The 15,248-nt window shown below is 42.0% G+C and overlaps 1 protein-coding gene across 1 annotated transcript in view; it reads right to left on the reverse strand.

The window, feature by feature from the left end:
- Positions 1 to 2,889: 2,889 nt before the first annotated feature.
- ccna1 (cyclin A1) overlaps positions 2,890 to 15,248 on the reverse strand; it is a 138,849-nt gene continuing 126,490 nt past the window's right edge. Inside the window, exons 2-9 of the mRNA XM_072577205.1 lie at positions 11,308 to 11,388; positions 10,867 to 11,128; positions 10,493 to 10,620; positions 8,826 to 9,049; positions 8,442 to 8,646; positions 4,015 to 4,128; positions 3,358 to 3,491; positions 2,890 to 3,282 (exon numbers count right to left, since the gene is read on the reverse strand). Coding sequence (XP_072433306.1) covers positions 3,204 to 3,282; positions 3,358 to 3,491; positions 4,015 to 4,128; positions 8,442 to 8,646; positions 8,826 to 9,049; positions 10,493 to 10,620; positions 10,867 to 11,128; positions 11,308 to 11,388 — 1,227 coding nt within the window. The 3' untranslated portion in view covers positions 2,890 to 3,203. The remainder of the gene's footprint in view (positions 3,283 to 3,357; positions 3,492 to 4,014; positions 4,129 to 8,441; positions 8,647 to 8,825; positions 9,050 to 10,492; positions 10,621 to 10,866; positions 11,129 to 11,307; positions 11,389 to 15,248) is intronic.

Consider the following 15,248-nt stretch of genomic DNA (forward strand, 5'->3'; position numbering starts at 1 on the left):
CCATTCAGCATATTGTAATTGGTGAATTTAATTATAGTAACACTATCAAACAGTGGAAATCTTTTCCAATATTACATGAATTTTAATTTTGCTGGACTCTGACACCATACTTTGACGATCCTTTCAAGTAAAACAGCATTTAACAATCATGTAATACTCTTGGAATTCAGCTCTTTGGACCAAAGGCACAGTGAAGTCTAGAACTCAAAGAAAAATCAACCTTGTTCACACACCTGTGGAGCCCAAACTAAACTAGTCCCACATGCCTGCACTTAACTCATATACGCTCAACCGTTCCTGGGTGTAGGTTTGCTTGCTGAGCTGGAAGGTTCATTTTCAGCTGTTTTGTCACCATACTAGGTAACATCTTCAGTGAGCCTCCAGGCAAAGAAAGCAGGAAACATGAGCAGTGCTTATATTTATGTTTAGGTTTCCTTGGGTAATGTCATTTCCTGTTCACACTTATGAAAACATCTTTGTAACCATACCTGCATCCATCAATTTGTCAGGAAGTTCATGCCATACAAGTACCATTAATCCCCATCCTTAAAATCTCTCCTCCCCTTTTTAAAAAAAAGGGCACCTAGTCCCAAAATCCTCCACTAGAGGGAAAAATAAGCCTACCGTTCATCATATCTGTACTGGTCATGATTTTATAAACCTTGACAAAAAGGTTTACCTCAACTACCTGTGTTTTAGTGGAAACCCCCACCTATCCTTACAATTTTAAGTTTCTTACTTTTAGCTGATTCTTCAAATATCTTTAGCTATTTTTGGTTTTATATTCTAGATTTTCCTCATTACTATAGATAGTTATTCCTCAATGACTATACTTCCACTGTTTAGAATGAGTGTTTTCTCTATTTCTGCAGTCCTATAGCTTTGATAGCATCCAATGCTTCACACTGATGATCCCTGGAATGGTAGGCTTAACATTGAGGAACAGCTGAGGATCTTGGGATTGTATTCATTGGAGTTTAGAAGATTAAGGGGAGACTTAGAGACATACAAGATAATACATGGCTTGGAAAGGGTGGATGCTAGGAAATTGTTTCCGTTAGGTGAGGAGACTAGGACCCGTGGACACAGCCTTAGAATTAGAGGGGGTAAATTCAGAACAGAAATGCAGGGACATTTCTTCAGCCAGGGAGTGGTGGGCCTGTGGAATTCATTGCCGCAGAGTGCAGTGGAGGCTGGGATGCTAAATGTCTTCAAGGCAGAGATTGATAGATTCTTGTTGTCTCGGGGAATTAAGGGCTACAGGGAGAATGCGGCTAAGTGGAGTTGAAGTGCCCAGCAGCCATGATTGAATGGCGGAGTGAACTCAATGGGCTGAATGGCCTTACTTCCACTCCTATGTCTTATGCCATAGAATAACAGTCACATTTTGCAATGATCAGGTTTTCAATGTGTTGATCTTAGCACTTTCACTAAGATCTTGGAAAAAAAAATGTTCCACTAATTATTTCCTCCAGGCATTTTAATGTTTTGATTTTTCATTGTCATGGCAGCTTAGAGCAAAATTTACAATAAGAGGAAACAATGATCATTAAACCATAACAAGGAATGAAGATTTGTTAAAAGTACATAAAAAAGGAAGTCCTTTTTCTAGTCCATTTAGAATAAAGCAAAGCTGAATCTAGTTAGGTGGAGTAAATTAAGGTCATTTCCTTTAAGTGGGAGAATATTTGGAATTGTTACAATATCTTAGTTCGTGATTTTTAGTTTTAATGTCACTGTTGGAGTTAAATATTTCACAGCAGAAAGTTTGCTAAATGCAATTGTAAAACCTTGAAGCCCAGTGTAGTTAAAAAAGTTGGATGATGCGGCTCAAAAAAAAGGTATTCAGTTTTCATTATTGCCAAAAATACTGGCAAATTGATAGTTTGGAAGGTTGTTTAGTACAAGTAGAACAAGATTGAATAAGTATTCACTTGTCAAGGATGGTCAAACTTCACAGTAGTGAATATCGAGAGAGTTATCACTCAATTAGTGTCAATAATTCATTAAAACTGAAAAAGGCAGGTGGAGGAAAGCCTCATGGCTACACCACCATGATGAGTGGACTTTTAAAAACACTGGTTTTACTGACCTGGGTGTTTGTACTGAGAAGTTAGTTCTGCTTTGGAACCAGAAGTTACTCCAGTCACTTATGACTAAGATGATTCTGGGGAAGTCCTAGGGAGTGGTGGCAGCAGCTGCTAAGCTGTGGATAAGAGGTGGTGTTCTCCAAACCAGAGCACTTTAGTCAGGATACTCTTTTGGATGAGACAATTAATGGCTGTTAAAGTTTAGACCATTTCACACAAGGCAGTTATCATTAGTGTCCAATTTCTATGACCCCTCAATAAATTACCAAGTCAGAAAACTGTTGTAACCTCTCCCCCCCCAAAAAGTAATTTGAACAGCAGTATTGAAAACATGACAGTAACATTTTCTTGGTTGTAGAGTTCTTTGCAGGTAGCCTGCAGTTGTGAAAGATGCAGTAGGATGGCATGACTATTTTGCTGTCTTTCAGAGAAAGATTTCTTGAATGGCACAAAATTAAACAAGTTAGAAGTCAGTACTTAAAAAACACCCTAATAATAATTTGTGACCAAGACCACTAAAAAAAAAATTGCTCAAATCATAACAAATGGCTGAAAATAAAAGTTTTGGCTGATATGGTGGGAGATTACATGGTTATGCAAGTCATGAACACATATTGATCCTCCTGTCACTCAAAAGCTCTTCAAATCTTGACACCATTTTATTTACAAGCCTTGACCCACCACTGGTTCAGGTATATCCAACAGGTCAATGTTTAGGGGGAAGGAACTGATGCAGTGGCCAGTTTTTTTTAAAAACACTTTTATTGGTTGTCCAAATGCAAAGTACAACATTCACTCCTCAAACCCACCTCCATTGTAGTCAGAGAGAAATGCAAATAGCATTTTAAAATGGTTAATGAAGCAGTACATGACATTTGAGCCATCACTATCCACTGAGTTTATAAAACTATTTGGAATTCCTTATAAATAAAAGATTAAAACTTAATACTGTAGCTTAAAAATTGCACCTTAAAACCATATCAAATAAGGTCAGTCCAATAGCAGTCAGCTATGAGTTAAATTAGCAGCAGTCCTTCAAGTGTTTATGACCAATTCAGTCCTTCTTGGCATTTATAATGTTAGTGCTTTACTTTTCTGACGAGCATTCAATTTTCATCCTTTAATGGCACTTGAAATCAGTGCATGCAGAGGCAAGGTTGCTGGAGGCTCAATGAGAGAAGTTCTCAGATACCTAGGAGAAGCATTTCCATTTTAATGAATGCAGTTTTCCAAGAAAGCTTATGTTGACTCTAAAAACCCAACTTACTTGGAGCTCCTGTATTTTTCTTTAATGGCTTGTTGTGGCTGGAATTTGGCTTGGAGAAAGGTCTTATGCATATCATGCAGACAAGGTACAATATCAACCAATGAGTATCCAGTAAATGTAGCAAGCGATGGAGGCTGTCAAAATAGACAGTAACTATCTTACAAATTATAGTTTACAGGTATAAATAAAGTCAATTCGAGATTCAGCAATTTAATTGTTTAACTCAACTAAAAAGTCATACATTTAGGTAGAAAAAGTGGCATTCAATTGCTGCAAGATCAGTGCAGTGAGGGATCTTTCAGGTATTATCCTTAATATTAGAACTGAAGAGAAAAAGCTTTGGAAGATTTAGTACTAATGTCAGGTGCAAGAGTCACCATACACAAGAATCCTTCATGGGTTTAGGGCCTGTTAAGTGTCCAAGAGGTATATGGTAGTAGAGTAGTATGCTGGTCATACAAGTGGACTGCGGATTAGACAGTTAATTAATGACTTTTTTTTAAAGTGTATGTGGTCTTCCTTCTGCTTTAAAAAGGTGATGGGAAGTTGATACTTCTGCAGAGTAAACAAACTGCATTTATTATTTAAATTAACCTTCAATTCACTCATTATACATTTCCATTTTAAAGTGGGATTTAGTGGCACAAAAATACTTACCCAAAATGTATTGTTGATTGTGTAGTTTGCCAAACAATATGCAGCTGCTGCCATTAGAGAGGGTGCATACCTCAAACATACATCAGCTTCTAATAGACTCAGTTCAGCTATGTACTGAGAAAAAAAATTAGCCAGTTAGCATGACAGTTCTGTAACTGGGCTCCAGATGACTGTTGGTAGCCAGCTTTACCTGCAACATACTTGTGCCATCCTAACTTTTAGCCTCTTGCATTCAACACCAAAAATCAGTGTTCACTTTGAATTCAAGGTGTACAATGTAAAAGTAGGTTACTGAGCAACCCATATCACCACAATAGCATCCAATTACGTTGGACAGAACTGTCCAAATCCAGCTACTCTGGTTAGGCTTGCACAAGTATCAATATCCAGAGGCCCACTTGCCTTTTCCATAAATAGCTAATGTTTCCTTCAAGCTTTTCCAATATTTCCACAAAAGGCATGGATATTTACCTTGATAATGTGTGACACAGAATAAAACATTAGCCACCACAAAGCTCTAGGTCAGCATTTTTGGAGTTGTGCAATTGCCAGAACTTGGAGTAATACAACATTCTCTTGTTTCAGAATCAATGTTAACTGTAGATAAAGTTGCAGTAAAGCCATGCAGAGTTTAATTTGCCCTTTAGTCACTCAATTACCAATGCCATGAATGGCAATGTTGAATCCAAATTCTTTAGTGATCTTAAATGCAGGTGCACTATCCATTTCAGATTGTTAGAGGACAGTGGGCTGTTAAAAATTAAGACAGGACACAAATGATCCACTAGTGGAGGATCAAATTTTGGATCTGCAGATTTCTTAGTTTCTTTTAATTGGTTAGATGACCAAGATGATGATCTGTCACGTCCAACTCACTTCTCTCCCAGGCAGACGGAGCTGACAAGGGGTTTTACATAGTCTACTCCATACCTCCAGTATTCACAAGTATAGAAGAGCCTCAAGTCTAATGTGGACTTAGGAATGGTTTAGCATTGGAACATCACAAGCTTTTATACTGACCTAGTTACATTTGCAGAACTAGTTCAGTTCTTATGTAACTGCATCATGCCAGTGTCATGAGACAGGACAATGGGGAGATGAAATAAAGTTTAACAAAGTTTCTACACATGCAGGTAGAATATTCTAACACCTATTCAATAGCTCAATTACAAACATGGACATTTAATAAAACAGAAATATTCAAAGTAGTGATTAGAAGTCATTCCCAAAATGTAATTTCCTTCTCAAAGTCAGCATACCTGTCTGCCAAGTAAAGAAGCTATGCTATTATTAGGGCTATGTCCAACAATCTTGGTTGGGATCAGCAAGACAAATACCCCTTGGTTCATTCAAATAGCTCTGGGAAAAATCACATGATCAGACATTTAAGGGATCTCATGCAAAGTTCAGCTTCAATGCGGAGTCCATTTGCCTAGATTTTGTCTTGCTTTGAGCATAGTGGTGTTGGGCTATTATTGGTAACAAGCATGGGGGTCAAGATTGGTTATTGATGGATACAGAATATGGCACAGAACATGCTCTTCGTTACACCAATCTGTAAACTAATCTAAGTCCACCCCCCACACTATCAATATGCTTATCCAAGGACTGCATAAATGCCCTTAATATGGCTGAGTTAACTATATTGGCAGGTAGGGTATTCCACACCCTTACCACCAAGAACTGGTCTTTGACATCTGTCTTAAATCCATCACCCCTCAATTTGAGGTGACACCCCTTGTAAAAACCATCAACCTAAGGGGGTAAAACCAGACTCACTGTCCATCCTATCTAATCCTCAGATCATCTTGTCTATTAAATCCCCTCAGCCTTCTCCAAACAAGAACAGACCCAAGTAAGTCCCTCAGCCTTTCCTTAAAAAGGCCTTCCCTCCAGACTAGGTAACATCCTGGTAAATCTACTCAACCTTTTCCAATGCTGCCACATCCTTCCTATAGGATGTGACCAGAACTGTACACAATATTCCAAGTTAGGCTGCATTAAGCCTTTTGTATAGTTGCAGCATGACATCACAGCTCCAGAACTCAAACCCTCTACCAATAAAACCCAATGCATTGTATGCCTTACCAGCACTATCAACCTGGGTGGCAACTTGCAGGGATTTATATACATTGACACAAAGATCCTTCTGCACATCCACACTACCAAGAATCTTTCCATTGACCCAGTATTCTGCTTTCATGTTATTCTTCCCAAAGTGAATCACCTCATTTATCTGCATTGAACTCCATTTAGCACACCTCAGCCCAATTCAATATTCTTCCACATGGTCACCATTCTGACTTTAGTGTCATCTGCAAGCTTACTAACCCAACCACTTATGGTGTGTCCAAGTCATATATAAAAATGACAAACAGCAATGGTCCCAAAACAGATCCTTGTGGCACACTACTAGTAACCAGACTCCAGGCTGAATATTTTCCATCAACCACCACTCATGGCTTTCTGTAAGAAGACAATTTTCTAATCCAAACTGCTAAAATCACCTTTAATCCCATGCCTCTGCATTTTCTCCAAAGGTCTACCATGTGGGAACCTTAAAAAGCTTTACTGAAGGCCACATATGCCATGTCAACTGCCCTACCCTCATCCACATGCTTGGTCACCTTCAAAAAAAAAAAAATAGGGGGAAGAGACATGACCTGCCCTTGACAAAACAATGTTCACTATCTCCAAATCAAATTGTTGCTTGCTAGCAATTATAAATCCTCTTATAATCCTTTCCCCCCCCACAAAAAAAACTTTCCTTACAGACGCATTTGTCTATATAGTTACCTGGGTAATCGCTCCTGCCATTCTTGAACAAGGGCACAAGATTTGCAATCTTCCAGTACTAAACCTGTAGACAATGATGATGCAAAGATCTTCTCTCTACCTTCCCAAGGAATCCTTGGATAAATCCCATCTGGTCCAGGGGACTTATCAATTCTCAAAGTTAGATAACACCTCCTTAACCTCAATCCTTTCTAGTCTAATAGACCAGATCAGTCTTCCCTCAAGGAGGACTATTGTAGAGAAAGATGAGAAATACTTAGCACCTCTGATCACCTCAGGGTCTACACAACTTCCCACCTGTCTTTGGCCCTATTCCTACCCTACTTGTCCTTTTATTCCTCACATCTATAGAAAACTTTAGGGTTCTCCTTTATTTTACCTGCTAAAGATTGCTCACATCCCCTCCTTGCTCTTAATGCAAAATCTTGTGTTAGTCTAAATCTTAATCGCCTCATCTGAGCCATCTCATCTCAACGTCACACAAGCATCCCTCTTCCACTTTAGATACAACTTCTTTAGTAAACCATGGTACCCTTACCTTATCTCCTCCCTGCCTGACAGGGACATATCAAGGACACTTATTTAAACCAGCTGCACATGGATTGTCCCCATCCCCTGCATTTTGCTACCCAATTCTATGCCTTAGTCTTGCCTAATCACATTATAATTGATGGGGAAGAGCAACAACACTTTCCCTGTGGCACATACCTGTCACTTTTAGTTTAGCAATGGAAAGGGACTGAATTATGGTCACTCCCCAAAGTGCTCACCTACCACTATGTACCAGATCCAGTGTGGCCTCCTCTCAGCTCTTTGACATACTGTGTCAGGAAGGCCATTTGAGGACAATGTTCAAAGGCTAGAGACTGATTTTTTCTGTCAATGGCAGGGGGTTACTTGTAGCACTATAGCTATTGTAATTACTGCTGGCTTCCTACTCCTGTGGCAATGAGCCAGAGAAAATCATATGAAGGCCCATCTCTGGAGTAGGTGGGACTTGCACCATAGGCTTTATCCCAAAGGCAGGATACCATCACTGCACCAAGGAGACCTCAATTTGTGGATTTACATACAGATAACAGGACAGGTTGACAAAAAGTGGTTAAGATGGTATATGGGATACTTGTCTATTAGTCAAACACATGAGCAAAAAGAGGTTATGATGGAGCTATATGAAGTGTTATTTCAGCCACAGCTTGGGTACTGCATGCAGTTCTGGTTGCCAAACCATGGATGGAAGTGACTGCACTAGAAGGTGCAGAGGAGATTTCACCAATATATTGCCTGAGCTGCAGCAATTCAACTACTTTGTGGGATGGCTAGCAGTCAGGAGGAGGAAATGCTCTAGAATGGTTGATAGCAACCTAAAAAAGGACGTGATACAGACAGAACAATGACATTTAAATCGTGTGAACACCATTGAACACAATGCTATGGGTCAAGAGCTGGACAATGCACTTTGAATAGATGGATGTTAAAAACAAGGGATGAACTGCCTCAGAGGTGCGAAAACCTTGGCTCGGACTTTATTCAGATTAGCTACCAATTATTAATAATTTTCCAAATCTCAGTTCGAGTCGAATGCCATCCTGCAGGAGCCTGGGAGTTAAACCCAGAAATAAGATACATACCATTGCTAAATTTCCCATTTGTCCATCGATCCCTTCCTCCTTCAAAAACTGCGTTAGGAACTGGTTAACCGTTGGAACGGTCATGTCAAAGCTCAACACCTTGAGTAGGAGATGTTCCATGCGCAGGAGCTGTTTTTTAGTGTAGGTGTCATCTGTTATGTAGACAAACTCATCTATTTCGGGGGGATAGATTTCTTCATATTTCCTAGGGAAAGTGTACAAGTTGATCGTTCATCAGTATATTAAAAAAATCTTTATTCCCGAAATCACTGTGCGATCCTAGAACCACGATTTTCTTTTTGTGCAAAAATAAAAGAGACAAAAACCTTTGATTGGAGTTCCACATATAAAAGCCGAACAAAAACACAAAACAGAAAGACTTACGATGCTACCAGCATAGCTGCTGTGCCCACCAGTTGCAGCTTTCCTCTCAGGACTGACATACATGACAGGAATCTGTCCAGGTAGTTAATAGCCAAGTACAACGTTTCAGTTTGCAAGTTGTACTCCTCGCCAACTTCAACCAGCCAGTCTACGAGAATGGAGCGCATACTGTGGGTTATGTCCGGCTGCTTCTTCATGTACCCAAATTTCGGTCTGCATTTCTCCTGAAAAACCATTAGAGTTAGCACCCAGTTTGGAATGGGAAATTTGTACTGTAAAAGTGACAAGTCATGGTGGGGAAAACAAAAATCATCCCGCAGAGAGCCTCTACTGCAGATTAGCATTCGAGAAGAGGTCACAAGCCCATACAGTATTTGCTTTGAAATCTAGACTAATATTTAGTCCTCCCAGAATATTAATTGAGTCCACCTGCAGCTGAGTTGATGCAGGTCACCCTCCCCTCCTGGCACCTTCCCCTACCACTGCAGGAATTGCAAAACTTGCACCCATACCACCCCCTTCTCTTCTTTCCCCCCCCCCAAAAAAAGGAGCCTTCCACATCCAAAGCTTCACCTACACTTCCACGCCATTATATTTATTGCTCCCATGCAGTCTCCTCTACATTGGAGAGACAGGACACCTTCTCAGAGCTTCAGAGAACATCTTGGGGACACTCACACCTACGAACCCCACTGCCAAATGGCCAAACATTGCAACACCCCCTCCCACTCTGCTGAGGAAAAGGAGGCCCTGGGCCTCCTCCATTACTACTCCCTAACCCCCTGACACATCGAGGAGGAAGACCTCATCTTCTGCTTGGAACCCTTCAACCCCATGGCATCAGTGTGGGCTTCACTAGTTTCCTCGTTCCCCTCCCCAGCTCAGCACCACCCTCATGACTGTCCATCTTCCTTCCCACCTATCCGCTCCACCCGATCACTTTTACCCCACCTCTATCTACTGCACTGTCAGCAATCTTCCCCAGCTCCACCCCCTCCCGTTTCTCTCTCCACCCGAGGCTCCCAGCCGCATTGCTGTTGAAGGACATTTGCCCGAAACGTCGATTTTCCTGCTCCTCGGATGCAGCTGACCTGCTGTGCTTTCCCAGCGCCACTCTAATCTTGACTGCAGTTTAACAAACGAGTTAACAAACAAAAAAAAGTTTCACAAACTCATTAGACAACCAGTAGAACATTTTTCCCACTACCCCAGTCAATTGTTGCATTCTAGGGAAGCGGCCAAAAGGATTCCGGATTCTGCTGCAATGATGAGGTTAATCTTGTTTAAAGTAGTTTCTGCAGAAGGCGAGTTTTAAAACAGCCCAGGAATGGGGTGGCACGGTGATTAGCACTGCTGCCTTATTCGATTCTAGTCTTGGGCAACGGTCTGTGGAGTTTGCACATTCTCGCAGTGTCTGCGTGGGTTACCTCCCACAGTCCAAAGATGTGCAGGTTAGGAGAATTGGCCATGCTAAATTGCATAGAGTTGTTAGGCGCATTAGAGAGAAAATGGGTCTGTGGACTGGTTGGGCCGAAGGGCCTGTTTCCACACTGTAGGGAATCTAATAGGACGAGCCACCCAAGAGAGCAAGTATTGTGACCAAACCCAGCGGCAGAGAGTAGTTATATTTCCTTAAACCAGAGAGTTCGTGCCGCTGTGTGACTCACTTCTGCTTCTCGGAGGTACCGATAGATGTCTTCCGCATATCCTTCCACAGCGAGGTAATCTACGTGTACATGCGAATCTTCATGGGAACGCTGCGAGCGCATGGATGAATCTACTAACATTGGCGAAACTGTAGAGGTGACAAAACATCAACAGCTAATTGAATTGAGGGAACAGAGTTGCTTTATACGTGTTCTAAGCAGAGGTAGAATTAAGACTATGTGCTCGAATGGTAAAGTTTTAAACCTAATCGTGGTAGTAGCGAAAAAAAAATGGATGCAGTAACGTAAAACATTTACGGTTAGAAGACAACACAATAAAAGATTCAGAGTTCGTATCAGGCGATACGAAATTCTAGCTCGCGTCTTGCTGTTACCTTCACTCAGATCTAAGAACAGACAATAGTCGTCCGCTGGTTTGGAGACGTTACCAACTTCTCCAAGTTTAGATTGGAGTTCAGAGGTTAGATTACATTCAGAGACTTCGACTTCGTCTTGGACTTCATCCTCCATATAAATATGGAAGTTCGGGTTGGACACAAAAGTAGCCGGACATTCAGAGAGAGTGCTGCAAATCTTTGCCGAAATGAACCCATTATCAGTCCCCACTGCAACTGTACCACAAACTTTCGCAGAAACCTAACAAAACATGTTAGAAGAGGAAAGAGAAATTCGAGGTCAGGCAATTTGCAAACTCGCTGAAATAACTCGAGAGCTCCGGCAAGGCGAGATAAGCTTTGAACGATATATTTAGATAATACAGCCCCAAATATAGTTAAACATATAGGAATAACGGATTTGGTGAATACAGAAACTACCTGAGAAAGCGAACGCCTCTGCTGGTCGTTCTCGTTTAGCACCCCTAAAACGGTCCTCTGCTTTTGGCTAACTGGGCCCATCTGCGGGACAAGATGTTGATTTTCTTGATTAGCATTGCGCTTGACAGCAGCATTGCTCCTGTACATGTTAGCTACAAACAAAGATTTGATACCACCAACAAAAAAAACCTGCACACTTTTTTCCCCCAGTAGCCTGGTCAGCTCTGAGCAATTGCCTCTCAGATCACATTTATGAGTTGGGGCTTGCCTAAAGCCAGCCTATATAGTGGAATGGCTCTAATTGGTCTCCAGGCGCGGAGGAGCTCTCTCTGTTCTCATCATGTAGCAAATTACTTTCAATCAGCCCGCGTCTATTGAATCCCTCCAATCACCTTCCGTTACCAGCGCACGTGAGCTTCGGCTCCCCGGTGCCATGGTAACGCAGCACGCTACCGTCTGCCACCTGATTTCCGCATGCGTACTGCGGCTGCGTGTTACCAGGGCGACAACGAAGTAGCATTTTTGGGAAAGAATCGAGCGCTCAACATTCTGATCCCCGCAGGGCGCGGCCCGAAAACTGGGGGAGACTTTCCCCCGCGGGCTTCGGTTTTTTTTTCCTCCAAAATATAAGACCCGAGTCCTTTTCCTGTGATAGTTATCTGCTTACCTAAACCTACACGGCGCCTCCACTGGAACTTTTGCAAATGGCTCCTTCCCGCTCCAAGCTTGGAGTGTGAGGTCGGTTACAATGTGCAAAAGATTGGCTGGCAACTTTTTCCACAGAATCATAGGGCGCAAAATGCGTGATGGACGGAGTGGTGAGGGTGGGCATTTCGATGTCCAAAGTAGCATAGTGCAACTTCAAGTGTGAGTCACATTGGATTATTTATTGGCGAGCGTTTTGGACATAGTGAGTGTTAGAAGAGTCGGCTGGTCTTGGTGCCAATCGATTTGGACCCAGGCCTCCAACGCTTCACGCAATCTACTTGTCGACGTTCCAGGTAACTGAACATGCATTCAGCAGCAGGAAGACCGACCCTCCCCCAAATCAGTTCTATGGTCAAAAAGTTTAACAATAAAGTTTTTGCTTCGAGTCTTGCCATAGCTAATCCCCCGAGAATTCCAAAGTATAAAATCAAAATCAGCAACGTAAAATTCAATATAAAATAAAGTGACTGTTCAACCATCATCCATCACAACAAAAGTGAAATTAAATCTAATTCGTCAAACTGTACGGGTTAACATTACAATTAAAACATCGTTAATCAACACCAATGACCATCACTGATTGTAAATCATGTGCAATAATAAATTCTGGAAAATTGGACAGGTTGGGGATGTTTTCCTCTGAACGTTCATGACCATAAGATGTAGGAGCAGATGTTGGCTATTCGACCCATCGAGTCTGCTTCACCATTAGATAGTGGCTGACACGTTTTTCAACGCTATTTTTCTGTCTTCTTCCCGTGACCCTAAATCCCCTTACCATTCAAGAACTTATCGGCATATGTCTTAAATAGACTTGATGACTTGGCCTCCGCAGCTCACTGTGGTAATGAGGTCCATAGATTAACCACCCACTGGCTGAAGAAATTCTTCCTCATCTCAGTTCACCCTGAGGCTGTTCTGTTGAGTCCTGGTCTCTCCTACTAGTGGAAACATCTTCTTCATGATCACTCTATCCAGGCCTCTCAGTATTCTGTAACTTTCAATCAGATCTCTCATCATCCCTCTAAACTGTGAGTACAATCCCAGAATTCTCTACCACTCTTCATATGACAGGTCCTCATCTCTGGGATCATTTTGTAAACACAAGCACAACCTTCCTTATATATTGGACCAAACTCCGCTCACAATATTCCAAATGCGGTCTGAAGAGAGCCGTATATAGCCTCAGAAGTACATCTTTGCTCTTGTATCCTAGCCCTCTTGAAATTAATGCTAACATTGTGTTTGCCTTCCTAACTACCAACTGAACCTACATGTCAGCCCAAAGAGAAACCTGAATTTGGACACCCAAGCCCCTTTGTGCTTCAGATTTCCGAAGCCTTCTCCATTTAGAAAATAATCTGTGCCTCTATTCTTTCTTCCAAAGTACCAAACCTAATACTTTCTCACATTATATTCTATCTGCTACTTTTTTGCCATCTGTCCAAGTCCTTCTGCAACCTCCCCACTTCCTCAACACTACCTGTCCCTCCATGTGTCTTTGTGTCAACTGCAAACTTAGCAAGAATACTCTCAGTTCCTTCATCCAGATCATTAATGTATACCTGAATAATTGTGGTCCCAACAAGGACCTCAGCAGAACTCTACTAGTCACTTGTTACCATCCTGAAAAAGGCCCTTTTATCCATACTTTCTGCCAGTTAGCCAATTTTCTATCCATACCAGTATCTTGCCCCTAATACTGTGGCTTCTTATCATATTTAACAGCCTCATGACCAGCAGCTGGTCAAAAGCCTTCTGGAGATCCAAATAGATCATGTCTACTGGCTTTCTTTTGTTTAACTTGCTCATTACTTCCTCAACAAATTCTAACAGAATTGTCAGGCATGACCTACCCTTGACAAAACTGAGCTGACTCAGTCCTACCTTGTAATGCACTTCCAAGTACTCTGCAAGCGAAGGTTGTGAGGGGTCCTAATTGAAGTGTATAGAATTATGAAGGGCATTGATAGGGTGGATAAGAAGTGCATTTCTCCCATTAATAAATGGGTCAAGAGTAGTGGACAGAGATTTAAGGTGTAGTTGAAGGTTAAGAGGAAAGTTGAACTTTTTTTTTCACCGAGAGGATAGTGGAAGTCTGGGAATTATTACCTGAAAGGATAGTTGGGTAGATTAGATTACTTACAGTATGGAAACAGGCCCTTAGGCCCAACAAGTCCACACGGTGCGGCGAAGTACAACCCACCCAGACCCACTCCCCTACATTTACCCCTTCACCTAACACTAGGGGCAATTTAGCATGGCCAATTCACCTAACCTGCACATTTTTGGACTGTGGGAGGAAACCGGAGCACCCGGAGGAAACCCACGCAGACACGGGGAGAATTTGCAAACTCCACACAGTCAGTCGCCTGAGCCAGGAATTGAACCCGGGTATCTGGCGCTGTGAGGCAGTAGTGCTAACCACTGTGCCACTGTGCCACCCACGGTAGGAAACTCTCAACTTTTAACAAACATAGAAAATGGTGGAGAAACTCAGCAGCTTCAAGCAGAAACTCCAGCACTGTTTGGGTGCCCAATAGCTTTATTAGGACATAGACTGACAGGTGTAGCTGCACTTTTTTTCCAGTAAAAACAACTACAATGTTTATCCTCCTCATTAAGCAGACTACAAACTCTTCAGAAACTCGCTGGTGAGTTCTAAAAGTCTTGAAACTTTAACTGTTTCTCTCTCCACAGATGCTGCTAACCTGACGAATTTCAGCAGCATTCTGTTTGTTTCAATTACCAGTGTTTGCAGCATTTTGCCTTCATTTGACTCTCAACTTTTAAGGGACGGCACAGTGGTTCAGGGGTGGCACAGTGCCTCAGTGGTTAGCACTGCAGCCTCACAGCACCAGGGACCCGGGTTCGATTCCAGCATCTGGCAACTGTCTGCGCTGAGTTTGCATATTCTCCCCATGTCTGCGTGGGTCTCCTCTGGGTGCTCTGGTTTCCTCCCACAGAGCAAAGATGTGCAGGTTGGGTAGATTGGCCATGCTGAATTGCCCATAGTGTTAGATGCATTGGTCAGAGGGAAATGGGTCTGAGTGGGTTACTCTCCGGAGGGTTGGTGTGGGCTTGTTGGGCTGAAGGGCCTGTTCCATACAGTAGGGAATCTAATCAATATTTAGATATTCACTTCCATCGGCATAACCTCCTAGAATACTGGATTAGTGAAGTCTGATCTTTGTTGATTGCTTCAGGTGCAATGGCATTGTTCTGTACTGAAA

Source organism: Chiloscyllium punctatum, chromosome 9, assembly GCF_047496795.1.
Source record: "Chiloscyllium punctatum isolate Juve2018m chromosome 9, sChiPun1.3, whole genome shotgun sequence".
NCBI classification, from domain to species: Eukaryota; Metazoa; Chordata; class Chondrichthyes; order Orectolobiformes; family Hemiscylliidae; genus Chiloscyllium; species Chiloscyllium punctatum.